A 20,159-nucleotide genomic window follows, 5' to 3' on the forward strand; every position below is an offset into this window, starting at 1 on the left:
TCATTCTGGGGGAACTTCAGGCTCTGCCTAGAGATTGGCAATCATATACTTTACATTTAAATCAAGATAGCTGGAATGCATTAAATCCCTGTGGCTCAAATATTCGGATTCAGTAATTACCTTGAAGGAAGTTTCAGCACTGTCCAGCTTGGAATTAAACTTTGAAACATTTCCAGAATAAAGGCTCCAATTGCTTTCTGCGTAACTGCTTTTGGTGTGCCTTATTTTTACTTGGAATGTTTTATATAATTTCCTGGGGGTGATTCGTATGCTGGTAGGTTGAACACAGGGACTAGGATTGTGGTGGGATTTTGGCAGGCATAAGCCTGGATGCAACCTCTGCTTGCACCTTGTTCTACTATACAGAGACAATGGCTGCGAGCACTTTATGCAAGGGGCTGTAAAATCATACGCCATTACCCGATCCATGTGAAACTTGGGGAGTTTTTGGAAAGGATAGTAGACCACATTCCCCGATAGCTGCCTAAGGAGGTAGTGAGCTCCCTCTCACTGGCAGTCTTCAAGCAAAGGTTGGATACACACTTTTCTTGGATGCTTTAGGATGCTTAGGGCTGATTCTGCATAGAGAAGGGGGTTGAACTAGATGGCCCGTATGGCCCCTTCCAGCTCTATGATTCTATGATATTTTGATAACATTTGGTGGGGAAAGTTCACTCAGGAAAATGTGCTATTTTCCAAGCATGGAAGCGATGGGCAACCTTTCTGAGAATTTTTAGAACTGATATACCTCTCCTTTCTTAAATCACAATATAACATTAAAATGACATGTTTTCCAGTGCATATCCCTAGAATTAATATCTAAGAAGAAACGATAATGACCACTCTCAAAGCATCCTCTGGGCTTTGAATTGGGGTCACTCTGGGTGGGCAGGTAGTTATGAATGTCCTGCATTCTGGGCTAGATAACCCTGGAGGTCACTTCCAACTCTATGAGTCAAAGCATTCAGATAGTTGCGGGGAAGGGGGTTGCGCAGGTGTACCAGCAACCCTGCCTACATAAGTATTGGTATGTGCGTATCCTCCACTGGTATCCTGGCACCCAACTTTAGTCATCAGTGCCCAACAAAGTGACAGAATAGTTTTTGTCTTTGCTGATTCTACATTAGGAATGAAGCCTACAGATGAGAAAGTACAGTGAAAATATCCTTCACTGTTACATCATTGAAATTTAAAAAGAAGACCTTGGCATGCTTCAAAAGCAACAGCAAACCACAGTTTGTTATTACTTGACTGGTTATCCTCAGGGCCACATGTTCCTTCCTCCCTTCTCCATGTACATGCAATGTTTTTACATTAACTTCTGAACCACAAACAGTGTTTTATGTTGTTTTGGTTGGCCCTGATACATGGAGCTTGAGGTTGTGTTTTCTTCCATGCTTTGGAATCTTTGTTTGGAGGCAAGGGAGCATATGATTGTTTGTGGTTCAGATATAACAACAAACCATGGGCTTGCCTGTAATCTCTTTAAAAAAATAACGGGCAGTCCATCGTCCTCTTCATCCCATTGAAGTTCCTGGCTCTGGTTGGGATATAAAGGTGCAAGAAAAGCCTCCCCCCCCCCAAGCCTTTTTCCTTCTGGAGCTACATTTTTATGTCCATAAGCCTCATGCCTGATAATGTATTACATGATACCTCCATGCCTCTGTAATGCTGCCATTCATTCCTTTGGCAAGTTTTCTTTAACTAGTCATGACCTCCCTAATTGACCTGACCCACTTGTATCTTCCTTCCACTGTGTGAGTATTTGTTGGCGTAATTCCTCCTCGCCTTCTGTGTGGGAAAATAAGGGAGAAAGATGCTGTTGACTAGCATTAGAAGATGAAAGGATCCACAATGGGAGGCCAGATGTCCAAAGCAAAAAAAAAAGCCTTTGATTCCCCTCACCCCCGCCCACCCCCAGCCGGTGCAACAGATGAGGACAAATCCCTTCGTCCCCGACATTCTGCTGTTTGTCATCATGAATCTAGCCTGAATTACACACAGTCAAACTCTGGGGGAAAGAAAGGCCCATGAGACCAATCGCTCTCTCCCACAGCTGAACACTGGCCTTGCAATATATTGGGAACACAAATATTGTATCCTGTTAACAGAGGAAGGAGTTATACAAATGCCACATGGACCCTAGATACTTTTCTTAAAGTGGAAAAATGTAATTGTTCACTCAAACTTTTTTTTTTAATTGTTGCTGGTGTTATTATTAAACTAAGCCACATGAAATATGTAGAATTAATTTGCTCCCTCAGCTCACATTCCCTAGTCCGCTTGTGCTAATGGAAATTATGTGGCCATTTAGAAGTTAGCATTCCCAACTGCTATCAATTGGTTTGTTTGCTTTTATAGCAGCACTATATATGTGGATAAGCAATCCCTGAATGGCCTGATAATCTTAAAACAATTTTTTCCCGAGAATTAACAGTGGAAATCAGTTCTGCATTCTTTTCAGAACTCTTAAAAACTAATCTCCATGTCATTGAACTAAATAATAATAATAAATACATTCAGAACTTGTTTTAGACAATCTTGGGTCATGTAATTTATCATTTTGCATTTCCCATCCTTTGTTTTAGGTCCTCTTTCAGTCTCTGCTTCTCAGCTGCCTTTGTTGATAACCTCTTAATCTCTTCAATCACGACACTATAATCTGCCCATTTGGGAGCTGAAAGGAAAAATAGAGTGAAAACATAGTTTTAAAATGTTTTTATTTTTTTTTATTAGACATTTTCAGGTGTTCACCTTCATATATATACAGACATATAAATCACAGAACTCATCTTACACTTTGGAGAGTGTGAACAATGCATGTTCCATTGCTTCTCTCTAGATGGCATTTTCATAACCAAGCTGAAAATCCTTGCCATCTGCAGGTAATCCACAATCAGAAGAGTTATTTTTCCTAATCTGTTGCCGAAATGAGAAGATTCTACTTTACGCTGACCTTTCCTCATGCTCCATCATTCTTCAGTAGTGTTCTTCGAAACAGATGGGCTTTCTCCCACATTCCCCCACATGCAAATTGCACACAGGATTAATGTTCTCTTTCTGTTCAAATGCTGAGTGCATCTTTAAAAAAATACATTGTGCCCATTTGGGGAGGAGGGGGGACGGGACATTCAGCTAACATTTAATCAAGACCGATGTTTTCCCTGATGTCTTCTTACACCAGAAAGGGAAAGATGATTTGGTGGAAAGTCTAGGACATTTTAAAGGCTGATGAATTATTGTAAAAAAATGTCTCTCAGATATGTTATAGCACCTCCTACTCAGAAGTTTTTTTTCAGCAGGTAATTCCAATTATTGAAGCTAAAACCATTGAAATATTTTCCTTCCTTTCCTTCCTTCCAGAAAGTTTCAACCGTGCTAGACTTCAGCCTCTTAAAGATAATTAAGTTAACAGTGGGATGGGTCTGTAAGGTCCCTGCTGAGACTTGAGGTTTGGACCTCACTGTTTTGACAGGTTTCAGCTAAATATGTGTTAAGTTTTAAATTTATTTCAGGTCAAAAGCCACAGAGCATGCAAATGTATGTTTTGTGTATCTAAAAACACAGGCTGTTCACTTTTGCTTTTGTGAGAAAGGGAGAGAGAGCAGAAAAATTTGCAATTAAATTGCAAGCAGATGAAGAACACAAGCAGATTTAGAAGCACACCCATGTATAGGTACCTAATGTGTCCAGGTATGGACAACTGAGTGAATGAATAAAAGGATGAGTGTGGACTGAGAGATAAAGGGAAGCCATGTTTAAAGGTGCATGTCAGCAGGCCTCCATAACTCCTTTGAGTAAGGATTACCCCACCATGTCACAGAACTTGAATCAATAGATGCCAAGACTCCTGCTTTCCCTTCTCAGGAAGCAAAGGCACAGAGGAAGAAGAACAGGCTATATAATCTAGAGATACTTGAATTGAGATAGAGAACTGAGAAGCAATTGCCCTCCCTTGAAGCAACCAAGGCCTGGCCAGCCATTTTATCTAGAAAAATCCTTTGAAGCTCTGTTGTATATGTGGGCACATGGGTGATTCTACAGAGGACTGAGCACATGGTCTGAGGGAGGATCAGGTACACCTGGACTCTAACTGTTGCAGCCATCACAACAGCCAATCAGTTTGAATCACTCAAGGGGTCTGTGCCAATGGCTATCCACCTTGGCCAGCCCCATCGTTCTTACAGTGTATGTAAGTTGGGATATTAAGGGGGGGGTTAGGAGATTGATGTCTTGGTGCTTTTGTATCATGTACGTTCACAATTAAAGAGAGCTGCAACGATTCCAGTGTCGTGTGGTTCTTGAACTCACATATTTTACAAACTCTCTCCTGATTGGTCAGCCTCACTAGCCATTGATGTGAGTGTGAGTGCATGTGTTGCTAGGGCAGATTCAGCAATTCAGAGAGCTGCAGCTGGGTTTTCAAGGCACATTAGTGTAAGTAAGTTGATGGGGTAGATAGGCAGTGTTCAATCAGCTCTCCCTTGTCTCGATCAGCTCTCCCCCCCCCCTTAGGTGTATTTCTAAATAATTAATATATACACAAATGAAGGGTTTGTATTTTCTAGATCTCTGGGACTTTGCTGCCCTGTGTAATTTGATAAGCAGAGATGTGACACCATGTTCCTCCATAAAATGTTTCTCTCTAATTTAAAAGTCATTCTTCAAGTCATGATTTCCTTCTTTAGAGGCTTTGCTACCTCCTTCATAGCAAAGTGTTCAGCTTTATACCCTTCTACATGCATTGGTTTCAGTGGACTCAGAGCAGTGTAGCTCTGGTTAGGACAAACTGTTGGCCCTTCTGTTTTCTCTCCCTCTTCAGTTTTTCACCCACTGTAAAGGCCTATCACTAACTTCTGGATTCTTATCCTGACATGTTAATTTTAGGCCACCTGCAACTAAGTTAGAAGTTATTAATATTCTCTACATTTTCCCCCAGTCGCACTAATGAGGATGTTAAGTGGGAGAGGGCCTATCACTGATCCCATGAGACAATTGCTAACTACATGATATAGTGCTGTTTATCAGGACTCTTTTATTTAGCAACCGGCAGCCAGCTATCATCCCCCAAATGGGGTTCTTATCTGCCTCCACTGGCATTTCTTTGTGAGTAATCTCACTGAGACACTATATGAAAGGCTTCCTTGAAAACAGACACAGTGTTTGTACTTCATCACCTTTATCCTGGGATCTTATCCCTCTAAGTTTTGTTTTTAGAAACATAGAACAGTTTAAGGGGTGGGGGCATATAAGCTATAAGGTATATGAAGCAGCCTGGTTTACACACTAATATCTGCGTTTTCTCTGTTACCACTGCAGTGCCCATTATAACAGAAGTAATTTTTTTATCCATTTCCCCCCCATGTGTATTTCATGGTTTGGGAAGAAAAGGCAAGAGTCAGCTCATAATGGGAAAGGCAAAAACAAATGTCTTGTTTTACACATATGCATGTTCCAACATGGTACATAGAAGCACTGGGGAATATCCCTGTTATCTTGGTGATTCTCAAACCTCAGTGATTTACTTACTAAGAGTGGGGAAATCCAATATGTGAAGCTTTTAGATTGGATAACGGCTCATATTTAAACAGATTTGGATTCCTTGTTTTCTGCAAAATGATGGAGTGTCAATGCATTACAATTCCTACAGCCTTTTGATACAAAGTTCTTGTTTTAACCCTTGTCACGCAGCACTGGTGCGTGAAGGTCTTTGCTTTAACGCATTTTCATTGCAGCTTGCCTGTTCTTTCCACTGCTTTCTTGATTCCAGGGGTCATCCTGCTACTTCTGGACAAATTGCGCAAGATGAAATGGGAGCAGATGTGGAGGCTCACGGCTGAAAGAGAGCTAATGAGCATGCTCTCCACCTCATTGGCTGACCAGGTAAGTGTGTAGACTCAAGGTAATAACATAAAGATTGTTTCTGAGATGGGGGGAGGGGAGAGAGACCATTTGCACAACAAGTTTTTTCCCCATTCAAACCCAAGTTTTTCTAAAAGCTTTCCCATGAAAATGTGCTGGAGAATGGACAGAATATGACTATGATTTAAAAAAAAAAACTGTTTACAAATCTGCTTGAAATATTAAATATCTATATATGTAGAGGTGGTTGTTTTTTATTGTTTCGGTCACCACTATTTTATCTCTCCTGGTTTGGATGCCGTGCTACTGTTTGTACTTCAGTTGAAGGAAAGTGCTCTCTGCATTCATCCTTCTTGTCCTTTACAACCAGCAGCAGTTGATACAAGGACCAGCACAGTCCCTTGCGAGATGTACAGAGCACCAAGCAGGATTCTTGGTTGGTAGAAGGTGGAAAGCAACAGTAATCCACAAATAGTGGTCATTGAGAACTGGAGCTTGTCAGTTGGGTGGAAGGATGTGGAAATTTGGGAAGTGCTGATGCTGCAAACAGAATGTCTGAAAGTGCTCTGAAAAAATTATGAGAATTGAAGCATTTAGGTTGGGGCTGGGCTAGTCACCAAGTTGCTATACTTGATGGTGTGTGGTCCAATGCTCTCTCTCCAAACATGCATAGGATGATTACAGGATCCACCTTTAGCATATGAGACCACTAGGAACTAAGGCACCAGCCAGACCTGTCTCCTACCAAGTAATGGCAGAAAAGGTTCTCAGGGGACACCTGAACAGATGCTCTTTTAACATACCCCATGCACAGCCAGAGTTAAACTTTTACGAGGATCATTATATATTTAGTCTTGAGCAGCCTCGGTTGCCATTCTGGAGAGAAATATTCGATGTATTCAAATTATCCATGCATTCTTAACAAATAAGCCTATATTGTTGTGGCTACGGCACATAGCTTGGTGTAGTGGTCAGGAGCGCAGACTTCTAATCTGGTGAGCCGGGTTTGATTCCCCACTCCCCCACATGCAGCCAGCTGGGTGACCTTGGGCTCGCCACAGCACTAAGAAAGCTGTTCTGACCAAGCAGTAATATCAGGGCTCTCTCAGCCTCACCTCCCTTACTGGGTGTCTGTTGTGGAGAGAGGAAAGGGAAGGCGACTGTAAGCTGCTTTGAGACTCCTTTGGATAGAGAAAAGCGGCATATAAGAACCAACTCTTCTTCTTCTTTTTTCCTGATATTTTTTCCTTGTTAAGAAATCCATGTAGTCGGCCTTCTTTGAAACGTAAGGCTCCAGGCTCCTAAGAAACACTATTTCCTCCTCTGCTGGTTTTGTCATTCTCAGTTCAACAAACAGTCATTACAGTTTCATCTGTCTCCAACTATTGCAGTCACCGCCCTCTCCTCCATCCTTGGCCTTCCAGTCTGAGCACCTTACAGACATTAAGGATATTATCCTCACAGCTCAGCTGGGAGTTAGAAAAGACTCATTACCCTCATTTTGCAGAAGGGGACATAGGGATGTGGAGCGATTAATGTCCTGATTCAAAACCTATCAAAGTCTATTTTAAAAATCCTGCCACGTTTGGCCGCAATTTTGAAGCTCTTTCCTCCAGAACAGTATGTTAGAAATCATGGCAACTGTTCTGCAGTGAGTGTCCTGTCAGGACTACTAACTTAGAATGGCTCTAGGCATACATTCTTTGGTAATAGTAGCCAGAATAGACTGTATATGTTACAAGTGCTTTAGGACAGTGGTCCCAGTGCCGGGCCGTGAAGGCCATGGCACCGGGCCGCGGCTCCCTCTCCCCCCCCCCCCCCGCAGTAAAAAACTTCCCAGGCCGCAAGTTTGCGGCCCGGGAAGCTTCTTACTGCGGGAGGGTGGGGAGAGGGAATCAGGGCCACGCCCGTGCATGCGCAAAAGTGCCACGCATGCATGATTTCGGCTGCGCATGGCGCATGCGCAATGCGCGAGCAGGGCAGTTGCCCTGCCGGTCCCCAGCCTCAGAAAGGTTGGGGACCACTGCTTTAGGATCCTTTGGGCTGATCCTGCGTTGAGCAGGGGGACTGGATGGCCTGTATGGCCCCTTCCAACTCTATGATTCTATGATTGTAAGTGCTGGACAATCTGCATTCCAGTCTGGCATTTCAGCATTACACACTAGAATAAAAACTGTATTGTTATCTGGCCCTTTTAAAGACATTAGTTGTTATAGTTAAAGCATGACTAAATGTGGTTTCCGTGAGATTTGTAGAATTTCTCGAGCATTACAAAAATAAAAGGTCAGCTCCTTTTCATAAGGCTAGTAACTATGAGGGCAATATCTTTGCTTTCTTTTATTGGATGTGACAGCAAATCAGTAACATCCACTACTTAACCAAAACCCACACAAATCTCTGGGGACGAGGGGATAACTACACAGTTTCCATGTGAATGTGCTGTTTCCATTAATGAGCACAAAAATAAATGTGCCCAGTAAAGTCTAAATTAGAAAATTATAACCTTGATATGGCCATAGCCTTGAGAGCTACATCACACATGTTAGATTTTTTTAACCCTGATATTACTTCAATAAGAGCAATAACGGGTATTTGTGAAGGATGTGCATATGTCCCTTTTGCAGTACATGCATAATGTACAGCAAGACTTGTGAATTTTCAGCCTTGAGAAGAGGAGGTTGAGAGGGGACATGACTGCTCTCTTTTAAGTGTTTGAAAGGTTGCCACTTGGAGGAGTACAGAGAGCTGATCCTGTTGGCAGTAGAGTATAAGATCCACAGTAATGGGTTTAAACTACATGTAGAATGGTACCAGCTAGAAATCAGTGAGGAGGGGAATTCGTAGAGTAGTTCAGCATTGGAATCAGCTGCCTAAAGTGGTGGTGAGCTCCCCCTCACTGATAGTCTTCAAGCAGCGACTGGGCAGGTACTTATGGATGCTATAGGATGATTCTGCATTGAGCAGGAAGTTGTACTAAATGCCCTGTAAGGCCCCTCCAACTCTAGGATTCTATGATTCTATGTTGAGCAGTTGTGGTCAGTTCCAGTTTTGTGCCGCATGAGTGCAGTGATATTCTTCACACACAATACTGTGTGTATTTTATACCTTTGTAGCAGCATTCATGATACAGGCCCATTTCAATGCTTGTGTTACTTCATGGATTCAGTTTAACTATGAGGTATAAAAAGGATAATCTGGTAGGGTAGGGTCACAAGTGACAGAGGAAAGTGTCAATGTAGTTCTAATTTCTAATTTGCCTGCAGAGGGAATAATTCCAGAGGATAATGCCAAAGGTAGCCATGTTAGTTTGTTGTAGCAAAACAGAAGTCTGGTAGCACCTTAAAGACTACCAACATTTATTCCAGAATATGCTTTTGTGAGTCACAGCTCACTTCTTTAGATGCAATGGAAAGAAAATCCTTTTCCAGAAAATTACAGGAGTGACAGAGACAAAGGCAGAAATGAGAGACATGTTGACCGTTCATAGCCAAACAATGTGTTTCCAGGGTGGTGACCTGCTAAGTATCCATAAATACCTTAGCTGATTAGATGCAAATTCTGTGTGCTTTCCTCCTCCACCACCTCCTTTCTGTGACTTTCTAGCCCACCATCCATTCTCTAGCACTGCATGACATTTGCACAAATGTTGCCTGGACTTCTCTCACACCTACATTGACACTTTCCTCTGTCACTTGTGACCCATATGCTGCAGTATGACTCCCTGTGAGAGAGGAAGCACAGCTTGGGCGGCACAATTTTAGAACCTGAAGGTCAGCTTTTGTTGTTGAGGGAGGGGACTGAGGAGTATGCATCCCCCCCCCCCCATTTTGTATTCATTTCAAAGCATTGTTCGTTTTATAGACGATTAAATGCAAAAGACATTTCTAGCCATAAGGCCTTTGTTTTCCATCTAGTTTTGGATGAATTTTTCAGGGATTGTACCTGTCACTCAGATGATTATCCCTGCCAAATTTTTGAGATATGTGCAATTATAAGCAAAACGCCTTGTGAAACACAAACAAAGTCGAATGTTGTAGCATCTTGAAAACTGTTTATCTATGTACTTGTAGAAAAGTTATTTGTGTGTCCAAGGACATTGCTACATGCTAGAGCAAACAGAGGCAGATATTTGGACTTCCAAAAATTACGCAGCATTTCACACTGCACAGGAAGGCATTTGGCTGTCCCAAGGAAGGAGGGAGGCAATGACCAGGTATTTCCCACCTGCCATGTTCATTTGACATCCCTAGGGCATAGAATGCAGATGTTTTGCTCAAAATCTTGCGGAGGTCGGCAGCATCATGGTGGAGGGAGCATTTTTGGCTTGCACCACGCAAGAAGACGGGTAGCATTACTAAGGGTACACAGAGGTAGAGTCAAGTGGATAGCCATGTTGGTCTGAAGTAAGTATATAATGTTATTTAGGATCTAACTCTCTGTTCTCTTGTGCCTCCAAGAAAATAGACAATGACGTACAGCTTTTAGAGACTAGCATTTGGCACTCCCAAGAGAATAGTCAGGAGGGCAGAGGGGTGGTGAACTTCTGAGAGAGGTGGAGTTCATTATTTGTGTGCACCACCATCAGAGTGCTAGATAGGTTTAATTAGCTAACTACTGGCAGTGGAGGGGACAATGTGGGGACTAAACAGCAGAATATTAAAAAATGGAGCAATGAAAATATCAACCTCAGGGAAAACAAAACTTGCTCAGACAAAGGAAAAGGTTGCGGGACGACAATCCTCACTGTGCTGAAGGTAAGCCATGGCAGCCATTTTGTGGCAGCCCTTTCGTTGTTGCTCCCAGAATTCCAGATGTGCCCTCAGTCTCAAAAAGGTCAGGAACCCCTACATTAGACAATCACAGTCATACAAACAGGCATATTTTCATAACAGTGACAGAAGGGTAGGGAAATATATTCATTTTGTATTCAGAGCTTTTGTTGAGCTCTTTGAATCAATAGGAAGGTTTGAGTTCAAACCTACAAGCCAGATGCTGGAGAAGCAAAACTTTTGTCGAACGTCAAACTGTATGACCGATTTACAGTTCAGATGAAGACTGGCAGCTCCTCACTATCCTACCTGTGATTTTGAAGGGCTAGAACAGGACCATGATGCCTCTTTCAGAACAGTGACAATTCTTGTTAGACTTAAAAAAAAAATTTTTTCCTTGTCTACCAGGATATCTTCAATGCAGTCATCAAACAGAATCCCTTTCTGGTGTACCAGCTTCCTTGTTTCTGGAATGTGCAGCTGTCTGACCACACCCGCTCTGAACAGTGCTATCGAGATGTGTCTGATCTCAAGGTAAAGTTGAACACAGTTGCTGGCTAATGGTATTTGCCTTGTTCGTTGTCAGGGAGCACATTGTTTTTACAATGCGGTTTAAGGCAGGGGAAGTCAACCTGTGGTCCTCCAGATGTTCATGGTCTACAATAAACATGGTCTACAATTGTAGACCATGAACATCTGGAATTGTAGTCCGTGGACATCTGGAGGATCACAGGTTGACTACCCCTGGTTTAAGGGATGTAGCCTTCAGTAATTTTTAAAAAATGGCATGTATTACTTTGTACAACTCAGGCTGCCAGCTCTGAGTTGCGAACTACCTGGAGATTTGCGATTTGGAGCTTGGGGAAGGTGGGGTTTGGAGGGTGGGGGACTTCAGTAAGGTATAGTGCCATAGAGTCTACCCTTCATGGCAGCCATTTTCTTCAGGGGAACTGATTTCTATTGTCTGGAGATCAATTGTAATAGTGGGAAATCTTTTCGATCCTGGGCCCAACCTGGTGGAATGAGCTCCCAGAAGAGCGGAGGGCCCTGCAGGAGCTGTTGCAGTTCCGCAAGACAGAGCTCTTCCACCAGGTCTTCAGTTGAGGCCAGGGCACGGAAGATCTGAGGGGCTCTTCCAGGCTAGACATCTATTCGATTGATGGTATCCCAGGACTTTCTCTTGAGGCACTAGGTAGGGGTTGCTGGAAAATTGAGTGAGAAGGTTGCGATTCATTTTTTTTTTCACCACCAGGCTCTGTTCTGTAATGGGGTATGTGGATGGTATTAACTTTTTATGTGGGGTTTCATCTTTTTATGTAACCCGCTGCGAGATGGCTTGCCAATAGCGGCAGGGAATAAATCTAATATAATAGACAGATGTGCTGCAGTGTTCAGATTGTCCTCCCTACACTTCTTGTGTTCATCTATTTATTATTTATATTTACACTTTGTATCCGGTCACTCCCCGTGGAGAGTCTCAGGGCAGTTAACAACATAAAACCAACAGCAATAAACATCATTATCATGGTAAAATGTAACAAAAACTTATCCTGCACAAGCACCATTGAAAATATTTTTCCAGTGACATACATTTGGGGGGGGGGTGCTAATAATCAAAATATTAAAGCTATACAGAAGTACCTGAGCTTTGACATAGTGTCACTTCAAACCAGCCACTTCTGTTGGACTATCTTAATCCTATTACTTTAATGCTATCTGTGCAAATTGTTTTGGAGAATATAATTGGTGAGGAGTGGGGAGGGAGGAGAATCTAGCTGCACCCAATAATAGTCTGGATTCCATAGCAGAAAATAAACTGGCTTCACTACTGATTTAATAAATGAATAAAAGGGTGTATGGATACTAGTCAAAGATTTCAGGCAAGGAACCACAGAAATGGTGAAAACATGGAGTTCTCTCTAATTTCACTAGGAAAAGTGATGTTTGAATAAGGATAGGCTAGGTTTACTTGTAGATGAGCCTCTTGTGGCGCAGAGTGGTAAGGCAGCAAACATGCAGTCTGAAAACTCTGCCCATGAGGCTGGGAGTTCAATCCCAGCAGCCGGCTCAAGGTTTACTCAGCCTTCCATCCTTCCGAGGTTGGTAAAATGAGTACCCAGCTTGCTGGGGGGTAAACGGTAATGACTGGGGAAGGCACTGGCAAACCACCCTGTATTGAGTCTGCCATGAAAACGCTAGAGGGCGTCACCCCAAGGGTCAGACATGACCCAGTGCTTGCACAGGGGATACTTTTACTTTTACCTTTTAGGTTTACTTGTAGTAAGTTAGAATTTACCATTACCATAGATCTCCTGTTTGCGACTCTTCTCCGTTACCCACTGCCTTGTAGACAAGATGGAGTATTTTGGTGAAAGTTTCATTCATTATGGCTGGTGTTCATACAGAAATCTGCCAAAAGTGGTTCCTTCCTTCTGTCCTGGGAATTTATAATCTACTCTGTAGGAACCCTTCACATCTGGGCATCATTTGGCTCTCCCTGCCCCAAATGGAAGAGTTTAGTTTCTAGCCATTTAGTTGTTAGTGGTCTCTATCCTCTTTTGGTGTAACCTGGCAGCAGGGTCTGAATTAATATCCATCTTCCTGCTTAGCCCAGTGCCCTTAGCATAGCTAGGAGTGATGTGCTGTGTGCTGGGAACTTGATGGCGCCTTTCTCCCATCCCCCAGCTATGAGAGTACAGGGAGAGAGTGTAGTCCCAATTAATGCAACATTGGGGTACATTCCTGGGTGAAGGGCATCTCTCCACAATGCCACTTCACTTTCAAAAGTCAGTGTTATTTCTGTTGAAATGCTAGATCCTCAACTAATCCAGTGGGTGGGGTCGGATTGGCCAATAAGAGTAAGAACTTGTGATAAAGCCGTGTTTCCTTGTTTCTCTGATGTATTTGCTATGCAACTCTTCTTTTAAGTTAAAGTTCGTAAGAGCATAAATGCCTCCTAGCACACTTCAGAACAGTCTTAGTTTACTGAATGTCCTTTCATGGGGTGATCAGTTTCCTTCCTTACCTATGTGGCCTCTTTCCAATTCAACATAACAATTCACACCTCCATGTATTCTCTTAGTTCACAGTGGGGAAGGGACAAACACCAGTGGCTTAGCTATGCAGAGAGCACAAAGACAGCAAATCTTCAGTGTAAAATACAACTACAGAGCTTGTGCCAGAAAGGTCTAGGAGGTGTATGAGAGAAGCCAGCTTTTAAACCATTTCTGAAAAAAATTGCCACAGCTTGAACTTGTTCGTGCTTAAGCCACGTTGCGTGTTGTGCTGACCATTTTAAATGGAATTGATCATTGTCTTCTACCAGTGGTCCCCAACCTTTTTATCAATGGGGACCGGTCAACGCTTGACAAATTTACTGAGGCCCGGGGGAGGGGGTAGTCTTTTGTTGAGGGACGTCGCTGCTGCCTGAGCCCCTGCTCTGCTTGCTTTCCCGCCAGTGCCCCTGACTTCCTGCTGCCCGCTGGAGGGCACTGCCGGCAGCAGCGGCGCAGTGCCACACCAAGGGGGAGCCCCAGCCGTGGCAGCCGCTGGAGAGCACCAAAGGTGAACTGGTGGCAGAGTGGCAGGGCAGAGTGGCAGGGCAAGGAGGATCCACTGCCTGGTACCGACTGATCCACGGACCGGTCCCAGTCACCAGACCAGGGGTTGGGGACAGCTGTTCTAGACTGATCTCACTCTTTGATCTGCTCAACTTGCAGTTTGTATATACTCCAACACATCAGTACAACCAACACCTTCCATTGTGTGCCTGAGGAGAAAATATGCAGCTGACATATTTAGCGCAGACTGGGTTTAAAAAAAAAAAAAGAAAACTTGGAAATTGGACAGTTCCCATGACATTTAAAATAAATGGCGTGATGCAATATATTTGGCACATTCTCTATTTCATATTGAATAATACTGGAGTGAAGAATAATGTAGCCAAAGCCTCCAGGGGGTGGAAGAGAAAAAGATGAATTGTATATGTTGGTGTTACAGGATTAAGAAGGATGGTGTTGGAGGAAAGAAACACAGAAGGAGATTTTAAATGCAAAGCTAAGCTGGACACAGGCCTCCGTGTCCCTCAAATCAGATGAAACCACAGTATTTCCCCCAGAGCTGAGACAGCCTCCATTCCATCTGGTCTCAAAGTCCCAGGGAACGGGGGACATAATCATGAGATAATTATGCTCCAAAGCTAGGGAGTCTTCATAGTTGGCTGCTGTTCAGCTGTGCAGGTATCGCTGTGCTGCTTTGTTCACAACCTTGGCGATGGAAGCATTGGCTTGTTAGGCAATGATGTGGCCCCAGTGTGCAAGCAGAGTGCTTCTCTGTCTTGAGGGGAATGGAAAGTGTCCTCGTGTACTTGCAGGAATTCCGTCTGCAGTAGTTGGCAGTAAAAGCACATGGCTCAGGTACGCAGTCATTTTGTACCCATCCTGTTTTATGAAGGTGGATGCCTGCAGTTCATATATTATTATTATTATTATTATTTATTTGATTTGTATGACCGCCGCTCTCGGAAACCGGCTCGCGGCGGTTCACAACATTTTAATACAAATACAATATATTACCCATTAAAATTCCCCATTAAAACCCCATTAAAACAATGACTAAGTCACAATGATGGCGATTAAAACTATTCCCGTACAGGCCCACTGGATGAGCAGAAGGGAACGGAGGATAATTGGGCATAGGATGGAACACTCTGGGGAACCAGGTCAGTTTAGTACTGGCCTCCCCCCTCCGGGGAGAGGGGTCCGATCTTAGCCCCGGGCCATCACCCGGCCTTAGACAAACGCCTGGCGGAAGAGCTCCGTTTTGCAGGCTCTGCGGAACTATTATATAAATATATAAACTCTGATTCATTCGGACCATTCTCATCTTAAATTTACTGCTTAATCTCATTCCAGTAACTTAACAAGTAGTGATATTTTTACATTCAGAGGATTGGGGGGAGGTTTTTTTTTAACATTTTAAAATCAAGTAAAGCTATCCTGCGCATTTAATTAAAAATGTTCTGCTTGAATGTGGTAAGTATTTGTTAGATTACAAATAGAGGGACGAAAAATTATTATAATTGCTAATTTTCAATTTTCAACCACCAAAGAAAAATAATAGAATTACGTTGTCATATGCTGTACTTTGAGCAAACATATGACCTGTTTCCCAACCCCACCCCCAGAAAAACTATGCACCATATCAATTTAGCATCTGCATAATGCTTCGTTATGTGTACCTATGTCATGATGAAGAAGAGTTGGTTTTTATACCTCGCTTTTCACTACCAGAAAGAGTCTCAAAGCAGTTTACAATCTCCTTCCCTTCCTCTCTTCACAGCAGACACATTGAGAGGTCGGTGGTGCTGGGAGAGCTCTGACAGAACTGTTCTGTGAGAATAGCGCCACCAGAGCTGTGACTAGGTCACCCAGGTGGCTGCATGTAGAGGAGCAGGAAATCAAACCTGGCTCACTAGATTAGAAGCTGCTGCTCCTAACCACTGCAACAAGCTGTCATGAGATCTTGAGTTTTCCATTGCTGCTCCACAGTGACAGGCAGCAGAGACCAGGAAATGCACAACACAATACAGTTAGATCCAGTGCAGAATTTTTGCTTGTGCTAGTATTGTTCTGCAAGCCAAAATGTGAGGAAAAGAGTGCAGTCACATCATTAACTAAATTAAGCTTGTTATGCACTTGCATTTCTACTAGTGTAATATCTTATGTGATCCATTCTGAGCACTAAAATACACAGAAAAGAGAGTGCTAAATGATGCTCAAAATCTAGCATGAGCAGAATTGTGTCAAGTCAAGTTATATTTCCGCTCATGCGCTGCTGAATCCATCTGTGGAATTTTTAACTGCATACATTGTCAAAGACCTCGTGGTAACAGAAATCCTGTACCACAAGCTGACACACTGTGATTTTTACAACAAACAATTTTGACCTCACTGCTTTAGTCTGACAACAGAATTTGCTAGTTGTCAAATATGTACCACATACATATTTGGGACAATCAAAATAACTGAAGAAGATGTTTTTGTTTTTATTTTTGTGTTCGCACTTCTTCAGATATAAAGGCTTATACCCAGAATAAACCTTTGTTGGTCTTAAACAGGGGTAGTCAAATGGGGCCCTCCAGATGTCCATGGACTACAATTCCCATGAGCCCCAGCCAGCATTCGCTGGCCAACCCGACTACCCACCTGAATCTAGTTATATGTGAGTCGCCTTATCTTTCTCAGACGTGTTTTCCAAACTGGAGCAACCTAGTAAAACTTGTCTGCTGATATTTGCTTTATATCAAGGTCTTAACCCAAAACAGTCATTTCCGATTCTCCTCAGACATGTTCACCTGGTGCACCTCTTGCTAGTCCAGTTGAGCTCATGGAGACGCTGACCGGCCTTATCAGTGTCCTGGAAACTTTGCAGCATAATGAAAGCATCATAGCCACGGAAAAAGTAATGGAACACTCCATACTTGTTTCTATGATCATGTATCCCTGCCTTAAACTATATTTTATTTATTATTTATTTATTTGATTTCTATACCGCCCTTCTGTATGGCTCAGGGCGGTTTACATACAAGATGGGGGGGGGATACATGGAACGAATTAATATATAACATAAACAAATACAACAACAATAATCTAAATAACACAATTTAAGTGATCTTAAACAATATAATAGGAACGGAACTTAGCTAAGGCCCTTAAGGACGACAGACTGGTTCAGGCCAGTCTAACATATCCAGGCCAGTCTAATATCCAGCACTTTGCAGCCCCTCTGATACGTACCCTATAGCGTCTCGTTTGCTTGTCCTCTTATAAGTAAACTAGTAATCAAGCCCGCTGCAGGGGAATGCAGCGGGCGCTAGGACCTTACAGTGGTCTTCGGCGTGCTGGTCTGCGGCTCCTTCAGCGGCGGCGGCGAGCTTCTTGCAGGCTGGTCCGAGGGTCGACTTCTCGGCGCTCTCGCGGCCAGGCATGGCAGCGGCCGGGGCTTCGCTCCTCCTCCGGCGCCGCCGCCTCCTGCTGCTCCTGCCGGCCGCCTGCGTGTCCCCTTCGGCCGCCGCTTGTCCGCCGACGCCGCCGCTCCTGCCCCTGCTGGCCAGCGGGCCCGGCCCCTCGGCGGCACCGGCGACGGGGTGGGGAGAGCCGGGCGGCGGCGGCGGGGGGGGAACGGCAGGCGGCGGCGCGGCGGCAGGCAGCGGCGGCGGCGGAGGTCCGGGCTTCTTGCAGGCTGGTCCGAGCTTCTTTCAGCGTGGGCGGGCTGACGCGGTGAGAGGCGCTTCGCGCCTCTCGCCGCGTCAGCCCGCCAGGCAGGGAACCCCCGGCAGCCGCGCTTCGCGCGACTGCCGGGGGCTCCCTGGGTCGGTGGCCTGACGCGGCGAGAGGCACTTCGCGCCTCTCGCCGCGTCAGGTCAGGAGGAACTGCGAGCCGCGCTGCGCGCGGCTCGCAGTTGCTGGAGCTGGGAATCGGAGGGACCAATCGGCAGGCGCTTCGCGCCTGCCAATTGGTCCCTCCAATTGTCTGTCATGAGGAAGGGTCCAATCCGGACCCTTCCTCATCACGGACTAATCCCACCTCCAGATCCCTTACCGAATTATATAGTCCGTGACGCCCGTGGCGCCACGGGCGGTTTAAAGATTGGTTCAGTAAAGATCCATGTCCATCGTCTTTATGCTGGACAAGATTTATTTTATTTACTTGCTTCATTTATGCCCCAGCTTTCTCACACACTGAGAACTCGGAGGCTTGCGTCATTCTCCTCTCCCTCACCCATTATATTCTCACAACAACTTGTGCAGTAGGTGAGGTTGAAAGTTTGCGACTGGCCCAAGGTCACGCAGTAAGCTGCTATGTCAGATTTTCCAGCCTGGAATCCTTACGGGCATCTGCCTGTCCACTGGAACTGTTGTAAATGTCTCCCTCCCAATAGTCACTCCGTCCAATAGCACAACACCCTTTTCTCCCTCATTTCCTTCTTCAGCCCCACAATGGAGTAGGTCTGTCTTGTATAATTCAGCATACGTTGCATCAGTTCAGAAGGAAATTGACAAACTGTTCCTAAAGAGCAAATCACAAGAAGTCCCTTCAGAGCTTGGCTATTGAGACAGCAATCGCTGTTGGTGTTGAGAGATCAGAATCTTTAACTGCTCAGAAGAGCTTGTTTCAGAAATGGGTCCAAAGTGGAGCAAGGATGGCACAGAACATGGTCTCTGTGAGAGCCAGTTTTGTGTAGTGGTTAGGAGTGCGGACTTCTAATCTGGCAAACCAGGTTTGATTCCGTGCTCCCCCACATGCAGCCAGCTGGGTGACCTTGGGCTCGCCACAGCACTGGTAAAGCTGTTCTGACTGAGCAGTGATATCAGGGCTCTCTCAGCCTCACCTACCTCACAGGGTGTCTGTTGTGGGGACAGGAAAGGGATGGTGAATGTAAGCTGCTCTGAGACTCCTTTGGGTAGAGAAAAGCGGCATATAAGAACCAACTCTTCTTGTTCTTCTTCTGTGTGCTATGGCTGGGCAAAAGGCACAGTGCATCAAACTAAAAGGTTTTTCAGCAATTTAGAAATAAAACCCACTCTGAAAGAGCATCTGAGCTGAAGGCAATGTATTGGGAGAAAAGCCTTATAGGGTTCAGAGATGACGGCTGCAACCACTAAAGTGGCCAAGCCATCAAAGGCTCCATCTGTCATCTCCCTGAAGTAAGCTCCATTGGTGCTGAGCCGAAATAAAGCTTCAGCCACCATTTGATCCAGATCCCCTTTGGTGCTGAGAAGTCTCTCAGAGCCACTGGCCAAGAAGGTGAAGAGGAAAAGGAAGCAGAGAGAGAGCGAGAGCAGGAAGCCAGGGGCTAAACATCAGCATGCCCAGTCAACAGAGTAAGAAACAAGGAGGGGAAAGGGTGCTGTCTACCTAGAATGACATCAGTCAGATCAGCCTCCCCAAAACAGTCACTGTCAGAAAGAGAGATCAGGACAGATCCAGTCCCTCCATCGGAGCTGTGTTATCACGAGGCCAGCACAATTGGCTCTGCAGCCAGCAGCTACTCTGACTGTGGCACCATGGCTTTACTGCATGCCCCTTCACTTCCTACAAAACTGGATTCAATATAATAAAATAACACCAGGAAAGGAACAACTGAGCACCTGTTGCCCTCCAGGGGTTTCTGTAGCCATGAGGTCTGCATGTCCACAGGGGCTGGACCCAACATTTGACTCAGATGAGGAGTCAAATGAAAAATCTGTCATTTTCTCAGATAGAGAATCTGAAGCTCCACTGGAACCAGTTCGTGAGGAGAGACTGGGTGAAGTGTCATCTACATCATCTTTGGAAGATCTCAGGCTGTATGCAGAACAGATGGTTTGTATGGCAAAGGCATTTGAGATTGATCTCCACTACATTTCAGGGTCCAAAGGATAAAAATTTGTTCCATCTGTGCTCTGAGTCACTAGGAGTGATGGCTTTTCTCATGTTAGAGAAAATCTTACAGATGGCAAGGAAGTTATGGAGTAAACCCGGGAC

General features: G+C 44.4%; 1 protein-coding gene across 1 annotated transcript in view; it reads left to right on the forward strand.

Annotated features, from left to right (window-relative positions):
* LARGE1 (LARGE xylosyl- and glucuronyltransferase 1) overlaps window positions 1–20,159 on the forward strand; it is a 351,225-nt gene that overhangs the window by 275,020 nt on the left and 56,046 nt on the right. Inside the window, exons 8-9 of the mRNA XM_077339666.1 lie at window positions 5,771–5,883; window positions 11,040–11,165. Coding sequence (XP_077195781.1) covers window positions 5,771–5,883; window positions 11,040–11,165 — 239 coding nt within the window. The remainder of the gene's footprint in view (window positions 1–5,770; window positions 5,884–11,039; window positions 11,166–20,159) is intronic.

The sequence above is a fragment of the Paroedura picta genome, chromosome 5, assembly GCF_049243985.1.
Source record: "Paroedura picta isolate Pp20150507F chromosome 5, Ppicta_v3.0, whole genome shotgun sequence".
Classification (NCBI taxonomy): domain Eukaryota; kingdom Metazoa; phylum Chordata; class Lepidosauria; order Squamata; family Gekkonidae; genus Paroedura; species Paroedura picta.